This window comes from Pseudoliparis swirei, chromosome 22, assembly GCF_029220125.1.
Source record: "Pseudoliparis swirei isolate HS2019 ecotype Mariana Trench chromosome 22, NWPU_hadal_v1, whole genome shotgun sequence".
NCBI classification, from domain to species: domain Eukaryota; kingdom Metazoa; phylum Chordata; class Actinopteri; order Perciformes; family Liparidae; genus Pseudoliparis; species Pseudoliparis swirei.
The window spans coordinates 6,282,320-6,293,385 of NC_079409.1; the positions used below are offsets into that span (position 1 = coordinate 6,282,320).

The 11,066-nt window shown below is 43.5% G+C and overlaps 1 protein-coding gene across 1 annotated transcript; it reads right to left on the reverse strand.

Moving 5' to 3' along the window:
• Nucleotides 1–3,875: 3,875 nt before the first annotated feature.
• vsig10l (V-set and immunoglobulin domain containing 10 like) lies at nt 3,876–9,061 on the reverse strand. The gene is made up of 12 exons (XM_056444704.1): nt 8,887–9,061; nt 8,243–8,572; nt 7,388–7,660; nt 7,048–7,311; nt 6,509–6,748; nt 6,124–6,402; nt 5,423–5,515; nt 4,939–5,154; nt 4,720–4,842; nt 4,596–4,636; nt 4,334–4,420; nt 3,876–4,238 (listed from the first exon to the last, which is right to left on the reverse strand). Exons 1-12 carry the CDS (start codon nt 8,957–8,959, stop codon nt 4,164–4,166), a joined length of 2,094 nt encoding a protein of 697 aa, XP_056300679.1. The 5' UTR covers nt 8,960–9,061; the 3' UTR covers nt 3,876–4,163.
• Nucleotides 9,062–11,066: the final 2,005 nt, after the last annotated feature.

Below are 11,066 nucleotides of genomic sequence, written 5' to 3' on the forward strand. Positions count from 1 at the left end.
TGCAGGTGTTTCGAGTTAATTAGACAATTCAAGTGATTTGTTTAATACCCTACTAGTATACTTTTTCATGATATTCTAATATTTAGAGATAGGATATTTGAGTTTTCTTAAGCTGTAAGCCATAATCAGCAATATTAAAAGAATAAAAGGCTTGCAATATTTCAGTTGAATTGTAATGAATCCAGAATGCATGACATTTTTGTTTTTTTAATTGCATTACAGAAAATAAAGAACTTCATCACAATATTCTAATTTTCTGAGACAGTCCTGTATATATACACAGAGAGAGAGAGAGACAGATATGTTGCATTATATATATATATATATATATATATATATATATATATATATATATATATATATATATGCAACTCTCTCTCCAGGTATGTTAATTTCTGGTCCAATTTCATAAAACCAGAACATATCCTACTTACAGCACAGTCAACCCACACAAGTCATTATTCTTTGGAAGACGGTGAATGGTTGCTGCAAAATAATTAAATACCGAAGAGGGTTTTTAAAATGAGACAATGGAGGAATTTTTGGGTGAATTAGTCCAACACCTCAAAGATAACCGTCTACCACCAAGTTAAAGTTAAAGCCCGGTCCCTGTGTGTGGCTGCACAAATAGCCATAAACACAGTGACATGAAGCTAGCCACGTGAAACACACGTGTCACCCAGGTGGAGGGTCTGAACACCATTATGAACGGAGACGGATGCATCTCTAATCTCTAGTTCGGCAAACGATCCTGAAAAATGTATCACGGGTTCAGTAGAAAGACTCCGAGGGATAACGTCGTAATATTACAGATTCCGAACAAAACAACAAATCTAACATTTTTACAAAATCCCATGCTGAAGGGCCTCTCAGCCCACCCTCCGGCGAGACTCCCACTCATTACTTCGACAGATATTACATGATACGCATTTCTAATGTTTTACATTTACTCCACAGTCTTTCCATCCAATTTGCATCGGCAGTTAACAGAAGTACCCGGCATCAGCTCACCTGGATTCCGCGGTATAAATCAACCCTCTTAAGTATCAGCCTTTCCTCAGGGAAAGAGTGAGAGAGAGAGAGAGAGAGAGTGAGTGAGTGAGAGTGCAAGCCAGGAGTGAGCGAAATGTCAAAGAGGAAGCCCTAGGCTGAATTCCAAAAAGTTATCCCCTCCACGTTTCTGTTGATGGAGGCAAAATCCTTTAAAACAATCGGCACAGAACAAATGCAGATGAGCGGCCGGGCCGAAAAGCCACGTGACTCTTTCACACTGAACTAAATGGGAGGTTTTTTTTAGGGGGCGGTGGGGGTCAGGGGTGACGGCGTTGGATGGAGTTGGGGGAGGGTCTGGGATAGGAGGCCGCTGGCAGTCCGTGTCTGTTGTTCTATTCGGCGTTCTGGAACTGTGGATGTGCAAAGGCTCGCAGTACTGCTGCGGTCAATGGAACATGCTGAAGCGCACACTTCCTTTCAGGACGGCCGGTCATGAACACACACACACACACACACACACAATTTGTCATTAACTACATAATTAGTCGACATGAGGGATTTTAAGTCATGTAATTTATGTGAGAATTTGATAAACATGTATCTACCTGACTGAAACATAAATATTGTCCAAAAGGTCAAAGGTGTTTGTGTTGTTTTATTGTAGACGCATCGTATGACTCAAGCTAAATCATCTCCGTCTTTAACCTGCCCACAGCCGTGTTTAGTCTGCATTCACACGATCGCGGTGCCACACTTATGTGGTTAGTATTTGCACAAGACGATTTGAGTTTTCTCATTCATGTAATCAGCACGTCATTTAGCAAAGTGCTCCGGACAAAGGTTGTCACAACACAGCAGAGCTCAGATGTGGTGAATGTGTCATTTCATCTATATACGGTGACTCCGTCTCCACCACTGAGCGTTTGTGGCATGATCTCAGACAGAAAGAAGCAGATGTACACGATGCTGTTTGAATTCAAAATGTCCAATGAATAAATAAACAGCCCTTTCCGACCTTCACTGACCTCCATCAGTATGACGTCCACCAAGCATGAAAGCCCTGTAGATGGGGGGGGGGGGGGGGGTCTCTTTTAACATGGTGTCAGGGAAAGTTAACTTATAACTCATGACAACTCATGACAACGGTTGAGGCTTAAGCATTGTGCAAAAAGAGTAAAGATGGGAGTCAGTGTTGTACCTTGTAAGATATGGTGTAGGAATGAATGTGTTTGGAAGAGAGCATCCTTCAGTTTAGAGCATTCTTGATTCGTTGGTTGTGATTTGGGACCATAACGCATTGTTCAGACATTCAACTCCTTCTTTTCCCTGATGATTTATTCAAGGATGAGGGAGGTGAAATGGGATTTTGGACACCGGCGTGTCCATCTAATCTCCAATACGATGCTGCAAAAAGATTCAACCTCAGCATCAGCTGGATAGAAAGAGCTCCAGCCCTCGTCTGAGTTAAAACGCCTACGCGTGTGGATTCATCGGGGGGGAAGTACAATCATGTGGATCTTCATTCGAATGTGGAAACAGGCGATGAGCGCTACATAAAATCATGAAATCAACTCACGTCGGGAGTAGTTACACTGCACCAGCGGCGTAAATATAGACGATGCACTGGGGCTATAGCGGGTTGGGGGTAGGGAGGTGGGCGGGTGGAGGGGGCTGGAGAGAGAAAGAGGCCCTCAAACAATGTGTTGAGAAGAGAATGGGCCCTTGTGATTGATTCAAAATTGGCAGACTAGGTTTAAAAAGAAAAGCAGGCAGTTTATAAACAGCGCCATATCTGAACTAGAAAAGAAAAATGTATGAATGATGCAGATGAATCTTTACCAGCATCAACATTATTAACTTAGTATGTATTATATATATATAAATTAAACAAACATATATATATATATGTTTATTTAATTCATATATATATATATATATGAGGTGATTAATTTAAACAAACATCGAGAAAATAGCAGCGTTTAATATATTTATTCAAGTTTGTTCAACGTCCATTGGATAGCGCCCTCTGCTGGACAAAGTCATAGCAAAAGCATCAGATCACCACAATGGACACATCCGGGGTATTTGAGTGTTTCCTCAGAGGACGCGTCAGGGTAATGTGTGTGTACTGTACTCGTAACTCCCTGGTGCACACTGCTGTCCTCAAAACATCAGTGCATATTATATTTATGTGATTTTAACAGGATTTCACAAACTGAGTGGCCAAAGTCAACCGAAATATAACTGAGATAATGGGACTGAATCCACACTTTAGACCTTCACGGTCACAAATGTGTTGAACGCTTGTAATAAAACTTTAGATTTTTTCCAAGAAAGAAACCTTGAGACTTGAAATGAGGTCCTCGCTCCAACTGTCATCCTCTGCTCCAGGGGCTTCATAAAGATTTAATCATAAAGAACCAGCCTCGTCATCCATTTCAAGCATACACACATCTTTCCATATTCCTACATTTAAAACGCCACAAAAAACAGACTACCGTGGCATTAGTTTTCCTCTGCAGTGTTGTGTATTACTGCGGCTCTTTAGTCAGGGGTTGAATTAAAGATTAACCAAAGTACTACTTTAATAATTTAATACACATACATGGAAACAATGCTCATTGTTGACTGAACATCTATCCTTATTCCCAGCTTAACGAGTAGAGAGACACTTCCTTTATGAAATAATTAATCAGCTGGCAGAATGTAAACAGATACAAATTTCAAGCAGTGCCTCTGAAGGCCAAAAGCAATGCGGTCCAAACAGGCAGTGCACTAGTCACCCTAAAGCAGGAAATACATCACATTGATTCATAATGCAGAACACTAATGATGTGTATGGACGCATCAAATACACGGAGCGACTAGAACAGCAGGCAGGGATGGGATTTAGAACTTGTGAAGTTACAGAAAATGACGGAAACCGTTAAGATTGTTCTGTTAATAACGTCACAGGCATGGCTTTAACTTGGATTTATTATGAAAAAATAAAGTTACAACATGGAGTTTTAAGTTGCAGATTACAAAAAGAATAAAGTGACAACTATCCAACATGTTTAAAACAATCCCCATTTCAGTTACAATAATAAAAACATCACATTGAAATAAAACTCATAGAAATATTGCATGCTATACAAAAAATATATACACATCATAGCACATTTTAAAGTTCAGACAGTCGTAGCAACTCTGACAGGCGGTGGAGGGAGAAATGTTGGAAGAGCCACTGATCTTTCAGAGGGAGTCTGAAAAAAAGAAAACGAATAATACTGTAAATCCGCAACAGAAGCGATGTTCCGGTTCGATGTTCCGGTTCGATGCGTTTCATGTGAAAGACAACCTGCTGCAGTCGGTTGTAATCTGGAGGAGGCTGGAGCCCTCCGGTCAGCAGCTTGTGAGGAGCCGTTTCTGTTGGGGTCGTGACCGCCTGTGAGCGATGAGAAAGAGGCTCAAGCAACCAGCCCAAAGTCCACCGTGCAACACGCTCATGAGGGAATACATGCTTCTGATGCAGAGTATGCAGAGTATGCTCTACGTGTTATACGCCACACGCTCCTCCAAAACTAGAACCATCAACTTCTGTAACGCGACTCGTTTCCTACCTTCTCAACTGCTCTGGACGCTGGGTATCTGGTTACCCGACCTACAAAACAGGAAATAAACATATTAAAAAGATAACGCGTCCCCCTCGTTTGACTCGGACGTTTTTGCAAAGCAGCCACATACTTGTGTTCTTGTCCAAGGAGACACAGAAGTAGATGAAGCCGCCCAGCAGGGCGACGAAGAGGAAGCTGCAGGGGATTCCAGCTGCAAGGCCAGCGATGGCAGATCCACTCAAGCCGCCGCCTCCTGTGACCAGGAGAGTGGTTTGACTGCTGGAGCCTGGCACTGGGATGAGGAATGCAGGACGACAAAAAACATACAGACTCCAACAACGTGCCATACCTGGACCAATTCTGTGGACGGCAGACGGCAGTCCCCCAGTCATGCGAGCTCTGGGGATGACCCGGAACATGTAGGTCAACTTGGGATCGAGGTTAAAGATGTCGGCACTCCTGGCGTTGCCCGGTTTGGGCGTGATGGAGTAGAAGCCGTCTCTCGTTTGGGGACCAGTATGATTCCTGCTCAGGAGGGCTGGTCCTTTCACTTGGATGTCAAACCCTTTGCAAAAGCACATGAGGTTCTGTGTCACATAGCATCAAAGTGGAGCCAAAGCAGAGTGTTACCACAATGAATGATTTCACTTGATAAAAAACACTGCTCAGCTCGAGGCTTCCCCCATGCACAGTATTTACACCCCTATCCTCCACGGGGAGTTTGTTTTCAACCTTGTGGAGTTCTGCTGACGTGTACAAATTTTAAAACGGGAAGGTTTGGTTTGTGTGTGATGTGTAAAGACCAGCGGTCCTAGAGTTAATCACGGATTTACCTGTAACGATGGAGGTGGGCGGGACCTCCCAGGTCAGCGTGACGACGGTTCGATTGAGATTGGTGAACAAACTGGACTCCGAGATCGACGGTCCTGAGAAAGGAGGGATTGTGAGCTGGAAGGAGCTCAAGAGAGAGAGGGCAGGAGAGGGGATACCAAGACTGGAGAGCTTTGTTTAAAAAGGGAAGCTCAGGTTTTACATAGCGGGCCATTGTGTCCTTTTACTCGGGTAATGCAAGAAGCCCAAATTAGAAGCTAAAGCAACAGAATTGATGCACACACATATTATGAGGATAGTTGCCGATACATTTTCTGACCATCAGCAAATAGAGGTATTCATCATTTCAGCCCTTTTTTTGTGGAATAGCGCTTCAGTGTCAAATTACTGACTCATTCACTTATAAGTAGCATTTCAAAAGGTTATCTGGTTCACATTACTTTATATACCGTTGAGTAGTTTAACCTTTTAAAATGAGTCACCCAAGGTCATCTTAAATCCGTTACATATAATAATGTAGACTTCTATAGCGCTTTTCTAGGTACACAGACACATAAAACCGTCATGTTCAAAGTAATTAGTCCATGAAATGTAGTAGTAGCAAAAACTGTATTTAAACCTCCAAGATAGTCAAGTAAGCGTCTGGTTATTTTCCACCCCTGATCATGTTATAACCGACAAACCAAGAACAGAAATATTGTACCTTTCAACTGGATTTCCCGTGTCTGGCTGCCTAGTGGGTTGCGACAGGTGCACGTGTAGCTCTGGAGGAGAAAGTTGCTGACATTGTAATCCCGAATCGCGAGCCGTGTGGTGTTCCTGCTGATCTGGGATGGTGGCGTGTTGGGGTCAGCCTCGCTGCCTCTGGACCACGACACCACCGCCTGAGGCGAGGCCTCGCTGACGCATTTGATGGTCACCACTATTTTGCCCGTAGAGTCAACCGTGGTTCCCACAGCAGGCAGGAACCTCCTTGGACTACCTGGGGAGGTGGATGTGGTTCTCTTATGGGGCTGGCGACTAAAGTCACTGATGAGTACAAGTACGACAGATTGTTGGCTTGACGTTCTGAAAAACGTAAAACTTACCTGCAGTTATACTGCAGTTATTCTTTTCGACAGGCTGGTCTGCCATGCACGTGACCGTTTTCCCGTCAAGGTCAGGCGAGGCTGTGAAGGTCAAGCTGAGGTTCCCTGCTCCACTGGTGTTGCTTAGTGCTGGAAAAGAAAGCTGGGCCTGTGGGGTTCCCCCCACCCACCGACAGTGGTACTGCAGGTCGACGTTATTCACCGACTGCAGAGAGCACGTCGGGACCCCCGGCGGCTTCTCTGTCCAAAGGGAAAATTAAATAAGACAGTATTAAAGTAAACAAAGCATTGACTCATCAAAATTGGGAACTATGGACAGTAAACATATTTTCTATATACAAAAGGTCATTGAACAGCAGGTGCAAATGTGAAGGCTGTAATCCCATAGCTCTACTGCAGAATAAAGCCATGTAGTTTATGTAGTAGACAAATCTTAATGTTCTTTAAGACCCACTCAGGAACAATTGAGACAATTACCAACTAAACGCTAAACTCTATTGCAAGCATACAAAAAACAGGTAAAACCGTTTTTCACAAACCATAAATGTTTAAAATTCGGAACTGTTGCCGCTGTTTTTTCGTCTCCCCATTGATCAGCGTGCAGGTATATTTGCCTCCTTGACTGGTCTGAACATGCGTTAGGTTTAAGACTCCATGGAGGGAAGCGAGGGGCTGACTGCCAAAGGCCCACGCGGCGCGAGGCGGGGGGAACCCGTCAGCCTGGCAGGAGACGCTCAGGGAGTCCCCCGGTTCATAAAAAGGCCGAACTGGACGGACCTCAAGTATGGGCTCGTCTGGTCCGTCTACAAAACACAACACAAAGAGAGAAAGTTACCAAAAGGGTGACAGACAGAGGTAAAGAAAGACCTGTCATCTTACACAGCACAGTGACGTTGAGGTCGGTGGTCACACTGCTGAAGGGGTTCGTCAGGAGCACAGAGTACCGTCCAGTGTCGCTTCGGTTTGGACTGAGGATCACGAGACTCCTCTCCTCCACCAAGTAGTGAGAGTTGGATTTTATCTCCACGCCACTGAAGAACCACATCTCTTGCTCGACCCCTCCCTTCAGCACGCTGTACTGCAGGGTGAACTGGTCCGCTCCCTCCTGGGCAGGGCCAGACTGTACTCTCAGGGTCACATTCTGGATTGCATCTGGGGAAGAAATGATGGAAAGTCCTCAAGTCACTCATCACATACCCGTCGTCCTTTCAAAGGCACGACAATTCCATGGAAACGGCTCCTTTGGATGACCAATCTGACTGAATTAAAAAAGATAGTCAATTCTGAGAGTTAAGGCATGTTTTCCTTCCCAGTGCACAGCTGGGAGGGATTCAGTCTTGGTCTAGCACCATCCAGGAAACGGCATTTGAAGCTGTGTGCGCTGGAGAAGCAGTCACCCGCCACTATCCAGCTGCCCAAATATAAAATCTCATGCATCTTTTATATATTTACATATACAGTCAAGATGGGAAGAAAACATATTATATTGCAGCATATGCTCATTTTGACTGATATCTTTGATTTGCAGGATTTCTCAGGGCAGTCCCACCTTCAACTGAGGAAATTTGGGAACTTTTGTGGACACAGCCCTGCAGCTCCTAATTTTTTTCCTAATTTTATCCAATTCAGACATACCTACAGCAATAATCGGTGGGACAAACCAATACTAAATATGTAGGCCTATTACATATTTTAAATTCAAACCATATTACAAAAAATATATATTATACTCACCAAATATTTTTAGAGTGAAATTTGTGACGGATCTTCCCACCCCAGTCTTTACCATTTCAACAGTGTAGTTACTGGTGTATCCAAGTGGCACGTTTACAAAGCTCAGTGAGCCATCGGCCTCAATCCGCAGCACCTTCCTTCTGTTCGGGTCTATGTCAGGGGGAGTACTGGAGGCGATGCCCCACGAGACGACAGGTAGACCGGCCATGAACCAGGTAACCACCGGGTCGGGGGCCCCTTCGAAGGTCACAGCCAGAGTCACATTACTGCCAGCTAAAGCATTCACCAGCGTAGGGCCCGCGTTGGAAACCACCAGCGTACAGTCTGCAACTGTCAGTGAGAAAAGTAATCCGTTTACAGAGGAAATATTGCTTTTGTTATCTTAAATCCTTAAAGTTCAATTAGTTAAGTTAATGCAGGTGGTAAGTGAACATACAATGCATGTAGGCCTGCTGTGTGTCCGTTACAGAAGCACAAATACATATAATTAGTGGCTTAACGTGAATCCGAAACAATATCGATTAGTAACGGGAACACACTTTAAAGCTAAACAATGTTACCTTTGTTACAGGTGTTTTCCCTTTTAAATTAAAGGGGATAAAACCAATGCAACGCAAGCAGGTTAAACTAACTACGTCACTTACCGTGAAAAGTGAAGCTGAGTAAAATGGGCAGAAAAACGGAGCTTAATGTCCCAAATTCATTGGTCCAGGTCATTTTGTATTTTTTTAAATTAATACACCCGAGAGATGAAGCTGTTGTAGAATATGAAGTTAAAATCCAAACGAACAGACGTCCTCGGTGTCCTGGACAGCGTGTGACTGGAACCGCCTCTTGTGTCCTCGGCCCCTCTCGCGCTTGAGCCGTCAGCAGCGCGCGTGCAGTGGCTCACCTGTGCGGAGTCAAAGCCTTGATTGTAAACGTGAGGCCACGCCCCTCATCCAATATCCCACAACAGTGGCGAGTTTGTTAAAACGCTGTTATCGTGCCAGTGCTTACGTGACACTACTTAAGCCACATGGTGTTGATTTAATTTCTGTATTTAAGTATATATTATATAATTCGTCATGTGTTTTGGACCCACATTTATTTATTTATTTAGAGAATAAGGGACAGTGCATATTGATAGACAGTACAATGTACATGTAAATATGACAGATTATAGCCGGGAGGCTAGTTTCCATCTGTAGTCCCTTGGCAGGTTGATGTAGTTTAAGAGTACAAGCAGAGTGAAATGGAAAGCACACATCACTTCACACGTAATGACAGTACAATAATACAAAAGAAGAAAAAAAGATTAATAAAAAGGTGCATGTAAGACATTTGGATACCGTGCGGGTTAACTCTAATGGTCACAGGGCTGATTAAGTCTGAGCCATGCCTTCAGGTGGCCTTTGAAGGTGACCAGGCTGGGGCTTTCCCTTATAGAAGGAGGTAGGCTGTTCCACACCATGCATCCTTTGAAGGACAGCACATTTTGCCCAAACAGGGTTTTTCTAAACGGGACCTCACAGTCCCTGTTTGTGACAGCTCTGGTGGACAGAGTGGAGTTAATAGATCTATGTTTGATAAAGGTTTTAAGGGGGGGGTGGCGCTAGGCCATTGCTGGTACCCTTACCTCAGCATCTCAATGAATTATTCAATTCAATTCAATTCAGTTTATTTTGTATAGCCCATTATCAAAAATTACAAATTAGCCTCAGAGGACTTTACAATCTGTACACATACGACATCCCTGACCTTTGACCTCACATCGGATCAGGAAAAACTATAAAAAATAGAAAAAAGCTTTATTATAGAATGATCAAAAAGTATATTTATTTCAGTAATTAAATTCAAAAAGTGAAACTTATATACGTTATAGATTCATTCCACACATATTTCAAGGGTGTATTTCTTCTAATTGTGATGATGGCTTAGAGCTAATGAAAACCCCAAATTCAGTAACTCAGAAAATTAGAATAGTGTTAATAAGTTCAATCATGTAGCACACTCAAAACACCTGCCAAGAGCCTTTACATTGTCTCTGTCAGGCTACACAATCATGGGGAAGACAGCCGACATGACAGGTGTCCAGAAGACGGTCATTACCACCCTCAGCAATGTCTTACCTGCATGGGCTCAGGAGAAAAGGGACAGGACTGTTGCTCACTGGTCCTCTTTTCAGATGAAAATACATTTAGCCTTTTATTTGGAAATCAAGGTCCCCGAGTCTGGAGCAAGAGGCAAGGCAAACAATCCAAGTTGCTTGAGGTCCAGTGCGACGTTTCCAGTCTGTGATGATTTGGGGAGCCACGTCATCTGCTGGTGTTGGTCCACTTTGTTTCATGAAGTCAAAAAGTCAGCGCAGGATATTTTAGAGCACTTCATGCTTCCCTCCGCTGATGCGCTTTATGGAGATGCTGATTTAATTTTCCAGCTGGACCTGGCTCCGACTTTTCAAGAGGAAGATGAGACATCAAATCCAACAATGCAGACAGAGCTTAAGGCCGCCATCAAAATAACCTGGACTTCCATAACACCTGAGCATGCAGGGCCACAGGCTGATCACCTCCATGCCGCGCCGCATTGATGCAGTAAGTCATGCAAAAGGAGCCCTAGCCAAGTATTGAGTTTATACTATATGAATTTACCCTTCAGTAGGTCTGGATTAAAACTATTTTTTTTAAACTTGCTTTATGTAATGTTTGAATTTTGAGTTACTGATGAGTTTGTGGAATGAATCTTTGTGTTATATTTGAATTAACTTCATTGAGATGCACCTGCACATGTTGAATCGACATTACAAAGCTGAACATTCATCACACGAGGAGTTCCTGCAGGA